At 34.4% G+C, this 14061-nt stretch overlaps 1 protein-coding gene across 4 annotated transcripts in view; it reads left to right on the top strand.

The window, feature by feature from the left end:
* Window positions 1-14061, top strand: part of XPR1 (xenotropic and polytropic retrovirus receptor 1) — a 204805-nt gene that overhangs the window by 143378 nt on the left and 47366 nt on the right. For all 4 annotated transcript variants that reach the window (XM_082385897.1, XM_082385899.1, XM_082385898.1 and 1 more), the window contains 4 exons: window positions 1695-1885; window positions 2097-2276; window positions 8187-8358; window positions 9495-9689. In XM_082385897.1, the coding sequence (XP_082242023.1) occupies window positions 1695-1885; window positions 2097-2276; window positions 8187-8358; window positions 9495-9689 (738 nt within the window). The remainder of the gene's footprint in view (window positions 1-1694; window positions 1886-2096; window positions 2277-8186; window positions 8359-9494; window positions 9690-14061) is intronic.

The raw sequence follows: 14061 nt of genomic DNA, 5'->3' as shown, positions 1-14061 counted from the left end.
CCTGCAAATGTCATCTTCTGAGAGGTTTTCTTGACCACCCTACCTAAAATAGCACCTAACATTCTTTATCTCTTTACTCTACTTTTTTTCCTTCGAAATACTTATCTCACTATCTGACATTATACAGAATAGAAGTTGCCTGAAGACAGGTATTTTGTTTGTTGTTCATTACTGAATCTCCAGCTTTTACAATGGTGTCGCACATAATGGGCACCCAATAAATATTTGTCAAATTAATGAAAAACTGAGTTTTCATAAAGTAAAAGGAAAAAGAAACTGATATATACTGAATATTCAAAAATGGACCAAACGTACTGTTTTAGGCATTTAATATATGTTGTTCAGATTTAATCTTCTTAACAAACTTATGAGAATAGATATTCTCCCCATTGACCAACAAGGAAAGTGAGACTTAGAAAAATTTAATAATTTGCCCTAGTAAAGCTAGGATTTGAAATCTGGTCTGTAGTATTTGGCTCCAAAGCAAAGGCTTTCTGTACCCTGTTATTTTTAAATTATTAAATGTGCTATGTGCTATAGAGAATACAAAGATAAATAATAAATGGTTATTTAAGTATATAAGATGTATATAATTAAATTTCAAATGAGTAGTGCTAACAGTAAATTTTATAGTTATTTGGAAAATTGAGAAATTGGTAGCCAAATTGAAATGTTTGGCACAGAATAGGCTCAAAATGAAACATATTGATTCAATAAATTTATGAACAGATGAGAATCTGACTCTTAAGTAATAAGTACAAATAGAATTTGTCAAAAGAAAGAGCAAGGCCATTTTAGGTACAGGGGACAACATAAGCAAAAAAGTGAATTTGTTAAAAGGATAATAAAATTTATCAGGAGATAAGAATTTAGGGGCACTATGAGATAAGTTTGGGAAACTTAATTGGAGATCAGATTGTGAAGAACATGAATTGCGAGGCTGAAACGTTTGAATGTTATAATTATTGGAGATCTATAGGATAGTAGTGATACTGAACGTTTGTATGGGCATATGAGCAATTGAATGTGGTAATTAAGAGTATGGGCTTTGGAGCAAAACTATCTGAGTTAAAATCCTGGCTCTGCTTTATCCTAGCTTGGTAAACCTGAGCAAATTACTTAACTTCTCTGCTGTAGTTTTCTCATCAATCAAATGGAGATAATAGTTTTTAATTCACAGAGCCATTGTGAAGATTAGATGAATTGTTATATGTAAAAATACAATCCTTAGCACATAGTAAGCATTCTATAAATACTAATTGTTGTCATTTATATGACATTTCAATTTTCACATTGCTTTCATATATACTCTTCCTTATAATTTTCATAGTAACGCTGTGAGCTAGGCATCACTATATCCAGTTCAGTGATGGACAAAACAGCCAAAGAAGTTGTGTCATGACAGAAATCCCCAGCTGACAGAACTGATCTGATCGTTCTAAACTATTTCACCATGGACTAATATGCTGAAAGTCAAATTTTAGGAAAATTTTTCTGGTGGAATTTTGCAGAGTGAAATGAAGAAGAGAAAGAACCTCGAAGCAAGTTTATCAGGCTCTTGAGATAACCTAGGTTTACGTTTTATTTATTAAAAATTCTTATGCCAGGGTTATATCCTTGAGAATTAAGAGAAAAGACAATTAAAGGAGACATTATAAATTTTCTAACTAACCAATTAGTTGATATTCTTTCAGCTGTATTTAAACTTGAAACAGATAGAAGTATTTGGCCCTTGATAAGAATCTATCGCGGTGGCTTTCTTCTGATTGAATTCCTTTTTCTACTGGGCATCAACACGTATGGTTGGAGACAGGCTGGAGTAAATCATGTGCTCATCTTTGAACTTAATCCAAGAAGCAATTTATCTCATCAGCATCTCTTTGAGGTAATCAAAGCAAGACATAAAATCCCATGAATATAGTTTACATTAGCTATATAGATGGTTTAGTGGGTACTAAAATTTATTTTCTATTTGAAGAGGATTGTTGATGTAATAATTAAACATTTTTCTTACCTCTGTTTTATTAAAGATTTTTTAAGTAATGGTAGAAATAAAAATAATTTTCTTTCTCTTTGTCTTTCCCATCCTTTATCAGATTGCTGGATTCCTCGGGATATTGTGGTGCCTGAGCCTTCTGGCATGCTTCTTTGCTCCAGTTAGTGTCATCCCCACATATGTGTACCCACTTGTCCTTTATGGGTTTATGGTTTTCTTTCTCATCAACCCCACCAAAACTTTCTATTATAAATCCCGGTTTTGGCTGCTTAAACTGCTGGTAAGTCCAGAAATTTGTGTATCATTTTTAGAGTGGTATATTGGTCATTGGCTTCCTCCAGAATGAAAACAAAACTCCTGTATTGCACAACTTCAGAAGGCATGTTCACATTGTAGTCTAAATGAGTGGTACCCCAGCTCCAGGGGCAAAGAACACAGTATGACTGCTACACCTGATGTTGTGCAGTAAGAGTGGCCCTGGGAAAAGCACTCATGCATTTTTTCCTCCAAAATGGAATATGAAGTGTCAAGATACTGAAATGACTTTAAAAATTAATAATAATTCATAATTAATTACTTTACAGATTATTTAATCAACTGTGATAACATGTAGAATTTTCCTTTTTTTTAAGTGGTGCAACTATTACTTTCCTGTTAAATTGCTATAAGTAGTCAATCAAACATTTTTATTTTATGAAGTATTGGTTCTCTAAAAGCAGTAGGAATATCTTGTCAGATCACCAAGTTTAATTTGAGAAATTGACTTTATAAATTCCATTTCTTCTTCCACTTTACCTATTTCTTAATGATCTCAAAATCAAGCAGTCTCAGCATTAGGATATAGAATTTCCTGCAAAAATGGTAGCTGTATTTTTTGGGATATTGTAGACTGCTCTGGAAAGGAACTTCTGCTTACTCCCAGATTTAACCAGCTCTATTTTGAAAATCAATTGGGAATGCTTTCATATAATTATTTCTTAGATTACAAATTACAACTAACAGTAGAGTGAAGGTTAGTAATTAAATTGACCAATCTCCACAGACTTCCAGAATTCTCATAATTATCGTCTCACTTTTTTTTTCACCTTATAAAGTATATTGCCTTGAAAACTATAGTTTTTATTTCTTTTTCCTCTTGTATGCCCCTTAGGTTTAGGAGAATTTTTGTTGTTATTCTTAGCAATATGCTCTCTTTAGCATTCACTAAATTTTTAAAATCTGAAGAAATAAAATATGACCTTCCAATTAAAAAAACATAGTAAGCAGTCAACAAATAAAAGCAGCCTATGTTCCAATATAGGCAGGTATTTATAGCAATCTGAAAAAGAAAATGGCCCAAATCTTGACTTTTTTCCCCCCCAAAGTTAATTGTTCATTTATTTGTATTTCTTCTTTCTTCCACTAGGATTTTTATCACAAACTGAGAATCTCCCTCTTTTCCACCAACTTCATTAAAATATAAATAAATAAATAAGCAAGCAGCCAAGCAAGGAAACAAATCATTCCCTTAAAGTATAGCACCACTAGGCCTAATTTTGAGTTTGAATTCTGAGTGTGGAACTTAGATGTTCAAGCATATTTTAATAAATCATAAGTTATACCATCACCTTTAATGTGTTTTGTCATCATCTAGAAAACATGCTTTTTAGAAGATTTTTTTTAAAATATAAGACAAAAGAAAAATTTGAGGCATTTTTCTCTCGAAATTTATACTAAAAATAAATCATTTCCAGTTAGTACAACAATATTAGATTACCTTTCTTATTTTGAGATTGTCATTTTATTTCTAGATTTTGTGGAGTTTTTAAACTGTGTTATTTGCATAAAAAATATAATATTCTTCTGGTTACAAGGAAATAACTACAAGATTATAAACACCTATTTTTCCTTCCTAAATTATTGTGAAATCTCTATAAAGTTATTTTCAAATGAGATTTGAAAGACTTAGAAAACTCAGGTGTTAATATGATTGCATCATTACAATAATAAAGTAATACAGTTGTGTACATTATGTGCTAAGTGAACATTTCCCCAGTGCATCCTTCTTTGTTTAAATGGGAAGCTGGTATGATTCATGAATGACCAGTTATTCTTATTAGCAGAACGATTCCCCACTGAGTAGACATTTATCTGTGCATCTGTTTTGTGTTAATAAATGAGGACTGTTGATGGAATGGGTTGGCAGGGGTGTAATAAGAAATAAGAGAATAGTAAAATATACTCTCAGAAGCAGTGAAGTACGGAAGGAAGCATTGTGATTTGGTATATTTGTAATAATTGTAAATAGTAAAAATGTTATTTATAGATTATTTTAATATTAATTGACCTATTGACTTATTTTAATTCAAATCTCACTGAGAAAATTTACCCTTAGAGTTATATCTAGTGATTTAACAAGAATGTTTTTACCCTATTTATGTTTCTCTGATACAGCTTTTTTTAAAGCTTCATCCTAAAGTAAACTACATTTCCCTTTTTCTTTTTTACTTTAATTTTTAGTGGAAAAAGAACGTGTGTCACTTGGCCATAGTGGTAGGCACTGGGCACCACTTATATTCATATTTAAATTTGAATGTATGGAATTGATATGTTACTCCTCTCCCCAAAAGAAGCTAAAAAAATTTTTTTAAGAAATTGATTTGTTTTGATATTAGTATTATATATCAAATTAATACAGTTTATTTCCATTCATTAGGTCATATATCCTCTCTCCAGATCTGTATTTGTCCTACTTGGAAATCCAGTTAGGAAGCATAAACAATGCCTCAGATTTTCTGAACAAAAGTATCAAGTTATTCTTATAGAAGGCTGCATAAAGTTTTTAAATTAGAGTCTTTTGCTATATTATTTTGGAATTGGTTTTTCCAATATTTTCTTTAGTTGTATAATAAAATTTTTACACGTGTCTATTATAAGAATAGATTAGAGAAATATTCTCATTTAATAATGTACTATTCTGGACATTTTATATGTGTCAATTTATTTAATCCTTTTAATAAACCATGAGGTTGGAGCTACTATTAATCCACAGTTTATAAATGAGGAAACCTAGGTTCAGGGGAATTAAATAAGGTCACAAAGCCAGGATGTAATGGAGATGGGATATGAGCTCAGGCATTCTGGCTCCATAATCTGTGTTCTTAAACACTACCATTTAACAGTTAGACCTGGTGGTCACTTTATCTACATGTTTAACTTTGAGTAGTGGATCAACTAACGGAATCTTAAAATCAGATTTGGAAAGAATGTGATTATCCACAAGTAGAAATTAAGACTTCATCTCCTTAACTGTTTATCTCCTTAACTTCATCATCTTAACTTAGAAGATGATAACATATATTCTTTGTAATAACTTGTTAGTGGCCTTTTTGTGTATGTGGGTAAAACATCAGATATCCACATTGTCTGTAGCTTTCTTAATACAGTTACTCAGTGAATTGTTATCATTTTAATTTAAATCACAGCAAAGTAGAAGTTGAAAGACCTTTGCCAGAATAAGAAAGGAAGAAGAATTCTCACTCCAAAAGGGGAATTCAGATAAATCTAAGATGAATTTGACTATGTGTTAATGTCAGGGAGTTAAGTATGATCTGTTTATTTTCATTTCCACTCACCCTACCTCTGACCAAACTACTTGTTCCCTTCTTTGTATTTCCAGGGTATTTTGTATGCCTATCTGTAATAGCAGTTACCACATGGTGCTGTCATTATTTCTTTAGGTACTTATTATTTGCCCAAAGGGATTGTGGGTCTTTGAGGGTACAGGCCATGTTTTATTTATTTAGTACCTCCACAATGCCTGACATATAGTAAATACTTAATAAATCTTTGTTAAATGCATGAATGACTATAATTATGTTCTTTCCTTCATTAGTTGTCTTATACCAATATTTACCACTCCCTTCTTTCTTTCTTTTTTCATCTTCTCTCTTCTGTCAATTTTCCCTTCCTTCCAATTTTTATTTTATGTCACTCCTTTCCTTTTCTAGTGTATCCCTCTATCTCTTTGTTTATTATTTAATACACTGTCTTCCCCTTCTGCTCTTACAGAGGTTTTCTGTAATAGCCAGGTTTTGAGGCTGGATGTGGCAGGTTGTGACAGTAATGGTAGTCTGTCTAATGTCAGTGAGAAATGAGAAATTTGCCCTAGGCTGCCAGTTTCACAAAAGTCCATGACTAGAGACTGAGTAAGACTTCCTGATCCTTTGTTGTTATATCCTAAATTATTCTCTTGTTTCTGTCTCTTTGAATCTTTTAAATCCATTCTGTATCTAGAGTTTCTTAAAATATTATATAAACTGGTACCAGAACCTCTTTGTGCATAAATGATTAACATCTCAATCCCTAATACCTCCTACCCCACCCTACCCTGCCAAAAAAAAAAAAAATGTTTACTGTATCTGGAGCTTATGGTTGCAAATGATAATATCTCATCTGGCTTACTAAACAACTTTCTGAAAGAGTAAGCGAGTGATCAGAGATTGAACCGTGGACACAAAATATATCAGCTCCAGAAAGTAATGTCTTAAAGCCTGTATTGTATCCTGCAGACCCCTGGTCTAAATTCCAAAGCTCCAAGACAATACCTGTCATAGATAGTTGACACCCAGGATTGATTTGTAATATAGTCATTTATTATTTCCCTGAAATAATCAAGGGAATTATTTAGAGAAAGAATAGAAAGAACCAGCCAAGTCTGAGAGAAGAGAGCCATAGTCTCCCAGGCTGGATATGTCCATTAAATGAATATACCTAGATGGCAGGAGAGCTATAGCTTTAGACTCATTTTCTCAAAACGGTTGCTTATGGGCTTCCCTGGTGGCGCAGTGGTTGAGAGTCTGCCTGCCAATGCAGGGGACACGAGTTCGAGCCCTGGTCCGGGAAGATCCCACATGCCACGGAGCAACTAAGCCCGTGAGCCACAACTACTGAGCCTGCGCGTCTGGAGCCTGTGCTCCGCAACAAGAGAGGCCACGATAGTGAGAGGCCCGCACACCGCGATGAAGAGTGGCCCCCGCTCGTCACAACTAGAGAAAGCCCGTGCACAGAAACGAAGACCCAACACAGCCAAAAATAAATAAATAAATTTTTAAAAAATGTCTTTGAAATCAATAAAAAGAGGCCCTGTCAATAGACAATAAACCAAGAAAGAATAGTCAACATTTCTAACAATCAAATGCAAATTAAAGCAACATACTATTTTTTTAAAATAACTGTTGCTTAGTCAGAATTCCTTGTTTTAGGAGTCCATTTTCACCTGTGTAAGATAGAAAGGGTCTAACAGGGTGAGGAGGAAAGCTGCCTTCATCCCGTCTTCACTTCACTCAAGGCCTTTCAAGGCAGTCTGTACAATTTGAGCTTATTTCTGGTGATTAGTGTCTAATTCTTTCTCTCTCTGCAATGCCAGGATTTTCCTTTGCAGTGGTAAACAGGCTTCCACAGAATAGAGTTAGGAGAAGTTATTGTTATAGGTCTTCTGTAAAATGGGGATATGGATAACACCTAGCTCATAGAATTGTTATAATTAATGGATTATAAGAAATGCATTATGAGAAAAATACACAGAGTGGATTAATGCTCAAGGCATATAACCTGAATTTATTTATCATTGTTTTTGTAACAGTGGGATGTGGGCTGATTTTTGTGGCATAATTTGAAGACAAATGCAATTATCACCAAGGCATTAGTGAAATGAAAGTGACTTTGGTTAGAGAATAATACATACTTCAGACGAGGTGCTATCCTCCCCTTCCTATCCTGTGTAGGCAAAGAAGAGCTTTGTATTCAGTTAGCTAAGATGGGAAAATATTCCAGAAACTATCGTAGCACATGGGTCTCCAACAAAATTTAATTTAGACCCTAACGCTAAATGTCCTCTCGATGCATTTGTGCCATTCTCTCTGCTTTCCACTTCAGCTCTTCCCACCTCTCTGCTTTCTGTTTTCTGACTGTAGCTATTCCTGCCTTCCCCCTGCCCCACCCTTTTAATTCCTTTCTTAGTTATCCATTCAATCCCTTCATTACTAATTCTCAACCTAGCCACTGTTGCCAGGTCCCTGTGTTTGTGATTGGTTCATTGATTTCCGTTTTATCAACTAAAGTAATCATGCTGCAGGGTCAGACATGAATTAGAGAAATTTAATATGAATTTTCTTGTTTCTGTGTTTTCTGATTTTTTTCTTTCTCCCAGTTTCGAGTATTTACAGCCCCCTTCCATAAGGTAGGCTTTGCTGATTTCTGGCTGGCCGATCAGCTGAACAGCCTGTCAGTGATACTGATGGACCTGGAATATATGATCTGCTTCTACAGTTTTGAGCTCAAATGGGATGAAAGTGGGGGCCTGTTGCCAGATGATTCAGAAGGTAGGGTATGAATGTGCATCCACACTACTGAACTGCCAATGTAAACCAAGAAATACTGGGAATGATAACTGAGGAATTTAAGATCATCCAATAATATTACAAATTTAATTAAATGTACTTGGCACTCCTTTAGCAATCTCTTTATCTGATATAATTTGGCTCTTAAATTATATATTATAATTTTAGCCATTCATTTGCCAGGAGATTTACAACTTAAAGAATTCTAAAACTAAAAAACTTCTAATACATTGGTAATTAAATCACAGATGCTTTAGTGTCAACAATTGCCATCACAGTATTGCTTTACTATGATCAAAAATACTGATAATTTAGAAATTAGATCAAGTGCTTTGAGAAAGTCATTATAGATGTTTTTAAATTCTTCTTGGGTACCTTATTTTTCTTTTGGCTCTTTTTATCACTCTTTGTTTATGTCAGGTGTTCAAGTTACTAAGGAATTTTGCCTTAATGACAAAGACCAACTTTAGACAGATTATGTAACATCTGACTAACAAAAGTTAATGAAGCCAGTGCCAACACATTTTCATTGATTGCCAGCAGATCACAATTCTGTTGTATGTTGAACCACTCTGATACATTTCCAGAATTTGAAGAAAACTGATTTACGAACTCTGTTCTTCTCATTTTAAAAGTATAAACTCTGCTGTTTGTTTTCTTTGTTCGTTTTATTTTTTTTTAAAGAACAAGAGTGTGAACAACCTATAGTGGGTATATTGTAGTGGTTTGGAGTTCATGAAATTGACTGGAGTCACCAGTGATATATATAGGCTTTCCAGATGTTTCAGAGCTAATTTTTTTCTCTTTGATTAAGGTATTCATCTTCTAATTGTCTTATAGTTTTACCACACTCCAAAGAAGGTGATTCCAGAATAGATAGTCAGAAATCTGAGCCGGCAGATTTTTCTAAGTTCCCACTGTGTATTTTACCTTCTCTCCGCAGCTTATCAACCACTGAAAAGTTTAAGAATATAATAGTTGCAAAGAAAAAAGTGATTCTGAAACCCAGGGTCCTTGCTTTCATGGACTTCCTAGTGGTTATGATATATGACTCTAAATGATGTGAACAAGTTATTTTTTTTTTAATTGTAGTCTTTTCTTCTTTGAAATCTTCACAGAACCAGAAATTTGCCACAAATACTCATATGGTGTGCGGGCTATTGTTCAGTGCATTCCTGCTTGGCTTCGCTTTATCCAGTGCCTGCGCCGATACCGAGACACAAAAAGGGCCTTTCCTCATTTAGTTAATGCTGGGAAATACTCCACGACTTTCTTCACGGTGACGTTTGCAGCCCTTTACAGCACTCACAAAGGTATTCATTGATTGTGAAAAGATTTTTCAAAATCTGGATTTTCACCACTTGAATCTATTTCTTACTCTGGTTACCTTTCCATTTGTCATGCTTCTTTTTTTTCCATTGAAGCTCCACTCCCCTCAGGTATACTACTTTGTTTTTGAACACAATTTTAGTCTCATTCCAGTATTTACTAACAAGTACCATTAAAAAGAATCAAAGTCATCTGGAAGAGAAAGGATTTGTGATAACGTTTGAAATCCTGAATTATGTTTAATGGGTTCAATCCAAGACACCTTGGGTTTTCATTTGGTTTTTTAGACTTCTTGTTCATTAATGAGGTTAGGAAATGCTAGGTGAAAAAGATTCCCTCTGGCAATCATGTATATTTTTAATCGCTTTCCTTCACCAAGTAGTAAGGATTGTTTCCAGCCTATTTAACTGCAAATTGAGTTCTCTGATCTCTCTAGTTTCTTATCTCCATGGCAACCAGTTATTACTTGAGACTGTTCTTCTGTTGGGAGGAGAAAAAGGCTTTTAGGTTCTGAGCCACATACAGGCACTCCTTTTGAATTTTCAACCTTCTCCTAAGAACTGTCAATCAAAGATCTCACTTCCTTTTACTAAAATGCCTTCCTTCTTTGTCTATTTAAATCAGTATCAGCCTACACCTTAGAGGCTACACTCTCATCTGTGAGTGGTAAAGAAATGTTACCAATTGAAATTATTACAATTATTTTTAGATACTTTGATAAAAAGTTCTTTTTCTGTGATTTTTTTTTTTAATTGAGATGCTGTATTTAGGAGCCTTAGCTAGTGCTCCAGAACTGCTGCTGTGTGTCTGATGGTCTTGAAAGATTAGGGTGGTTGTTTTTTGTAAAGCTTGTGATTTGGTCCAGCAGAACACTTTATAATGTACTTCCACTTTTTGCAGTAGATTCTGTGATTGCAGTAATATTGATAATGCAGTCAATAATTTTACCACTATGGAGGCACTCTTGTTAAATGATATAACTTAACTAGGTACCTCAGTGAAAGAAATACATCCTGAAGCTCCCTTAATTTTTTTTTTTTAACTGCTCTCTCATGTGCACCTACTGTTTGGCTAGCTCCTCAGACTCTCCATTGTACATGCTTACCCGTTGGTCAGCCTAGGATACTGGTAGATTTTGTACTCAGATTTTGCATTTTACCCTTTCTGCAGGTCTTTCCCTTCAAGGATTACCCCTCTAAATTTCTAGCTGTTCCATCAACCCTGACTCTGTCCTGGAGCAAGTAAGACTGATTTTTCTGTGACTGGAGTAGAAAGAGGGTATTGGGAGCACCCTCAGGCAAAAAGCCACAAACTCATAACTCTTACTCTTTATGCCAACATCTTTTCAAAGTAAGCTTAGGCTTTTTGCCTGCTTTTGGTGGCTTTCCAGTGCCTTCTAATAGTTATTCTTTTTTTTTTTTTTTTCCTTGAAGTATAATTGAGTTAACAATATTAGTTTCAGGTGTACAACATAGTGACTCAATATTTTTATATAATACAAAGTGATCATGATAAGTCTAGTTACTGTCTGTCACCATAAGAAGTTATCACAATATTATTAACTATAATTACTATGCTGTACATTAGATCCCCATGACTTATTTATTTTATAACTAGAATTTTATGCCTCTTAATCTCCCTCACCTATTTCACTCATCCCCTAACCTGCCTCCCTTCTGGCAACCACCAGTTTGTTCTCTGTATGTATGTCTGCTTCTGTTTTGTTATGTTTGTTCTTTTTTTGGTTTGTTTTTTAGATTCCACTTATAAGTGAAATCATACACTATTTGTCTTTCTCTGTCTGGCTTATTTCACTTAGCATAATACCCTCTAGGTCCATTCATGTTGTGGCAAATAGCAAGATTTCATTCTTTTTTATGGCTGAGTAATATTCCATTGTGTGTGTGTGTGTGTGTGTGTGTGTACCCCCCAAATCTTTATCCATTCATCTATCAATGGACACTTAGATTGCTTTTATACCTTGGCTGTTATAAATAATGCTGCAGTAAACACAGTGGTGCATTTTCAAATTAGTGCTTTTGTTTTCTTCAGAAAAATTCCCAGAAGTGGAATTGCTAGATTGTGTGGTAGTCCTATTTTTAATTTTTTGAGGAATCTCCATACTGTTTTCCATAGTGGCTGCACCAATTTAAATTCCCACCTACAGTGCACAAGGGCTCCCTTTTCTCCACACCTTCTCCAACACTTGTTTTTTGTTGTCTTTTTGATAATAGTCATTCTGACAGGTGTGAGGTGATATATCATTGTGGTTTTGATTTGCATTTCCATGACGATTAGTGATGTTGAGCATCTTTTCATGTGCCTGATATCCATCTGAACGTCTTCTTTGGAAAAATTTCTATTCAGGTCCTCTGCCCATTTTTTAATCAGGTTGGGTTTTTCTGCATGTTGAGGTGTATGAGTTACTTGTAGATTTTGGATATTAACCCCTTACCTCATATATCCTTTGCAAATATCTTGTCCCATTCAATAGGCAGCCCTTTCGTTTTGTTGATAGTTTCCTTCCCTGTGCAAATGCTTTTTAGTTTGATTAGGTCCCATTTGTTTATTATTGCATTTGTCTCCCTTTCTAAGGAGACATATCCAAAAAAATATTGCTAAGACTGATGTCAAGAGCATACTGCCTATGTTTTCTTTTAGGAGTTTTAATGTTTCGGGTTTTACATTTAAGTCTTTAATTCATTTGGGGTGTATTTTTGTATATGATGTGAAAAGGTAGTACAGTTTGATTCTTTTGCCTGTAGCTGTCCAATTTTCCCAGCACCATTTACTGAAGAGGCTTTCTTTTCCCCATTGTATATTCTTGCCTCCTTTGTCATAGTTTAATTGATCATAAGTATTGGGTTGGCCAAAAAGTTCGTTCAGGTTTTTCATAAGCTGTTATGGAGAACCCGAACGAACTTTTTGGCCAAACCAATACATGGGTTTATTTCTGGGCTCTCTGTTCTACTAATCATATGTCTGTTTTTGTGCCAGTACCATATTGTTTTGATTATTGTAGCTTTATAGTATAGTTTGAAATCAGGGAGCGTGTTACCTCCAGCTTTGCTCTTTCTCAAGATTGTTTTGGCTATTTGGGGGGGGGTCTTTTGTGTTTCCATACAAATTTGGGTTTTTTTTTTTCTAGCTTTGCAGAAAATGCCATTGGTATTTTGTTAGGGATTGCATCGAATCTGTAGATTGCCTTGGGTAGTATGGTCATTTTAACAATATTAATTCTTCCTATCCATGAAAGCTCCCCAAATTTTAACTCTTGGTGAAGAATGCTATTTTTCAGTCCAGGCATGCATCATGATTCAGAAGGTTGTTAATAGAGAATTTCTAAATCAGGCAATTAATTTGATACATGCTACCCTGTGGCTTAATAACCCTTTACTTTTCTCCCATCCTGGGTAAAATTGAGTACTGGTTTTTCTTTTCTTTTTTTTTGGTTGAATATTTTAGGATATAACATATCTTTAACTATACTGATGCCATTCAGTAAGAAGCTGAAAATCTGAATTCCTCGAATCTGCAAACACTCCAAATCTGAATACCTAAAACTAGATATTGTCTTTAGATTTTTTTGTTGTTGTTCATGTACCCATTAAAATAACCTTTTAAACTATTGATATATTATTACTTTATTATCTTTATTTTATTATTTTAAACTATATCACTTCTCAGACATTTTTAAGTTTATGTCTGAAATTTTTTGTCTTAAATTTAAATAATTACAAAAAAGTCTTTTCCCTTAAATTTTAAATATTCACATTTTAAAACAAAGCTGCTAAGTGTTTCTACTAAGTGTACCCAGGTAATCTAAATATAAAGGCATGGTACCATGATTTAATTTTTTTTAATGAAGCAATTCTACAATAGTCAGAAATTTTACATCTCTGTCCCATTGAACTTTATTTTAGTATAATATACTTTTGTTTTAATGACTTTTGTCTGATACAGAATATGTAAATTGAAATTAAATTATTATTATTTTTTTATATATTTTTTTAAATTTATTTATTTATTTATGGCTGTGTTGGGTCTTCGTTTCTGTGCGAGGGCTTTCTCTAGTTGTGGCAAGTGGGGGCCACTCTTCATCGCGGTGCGCGGGCCTCTCACTATCGCAGGCTTTCCTGTTGCGGAGCACAGGCTGCAGACGCGCAGGCTCAGTAATTGTGGCTCACGGGCCCAGCCGCTCTGCGGCATGTGGGATCCTCCCAGACCAGGGCTCGAACCCGTGTCCCCTGCATTGGCAGGCAGATTCTCAACCACTGCGCCACCAGGGAAGCCCTGAAATTAAATTATTAATTTCCTATTAGTAGGAAAATTAGTTACTAGGAAGATAAATTCCCA

This window comes from Balaenoptera borealis (assembly GCF_965194805.1).
Source record: "Balaenoptera borealis genome assembly, chromosome: 1".
NCBI lineage: Eukaryota > Metazoa > Chordata > Mammalia > Artiodactyla > Balaenopteridae > Balaenoptera > Balaenoptera borealis.
The sequence above is the reverse complement of the archived record's forward strand: the minus strand, read 5'-3'. Positions and strand labels throughout refer to the sequence as shown.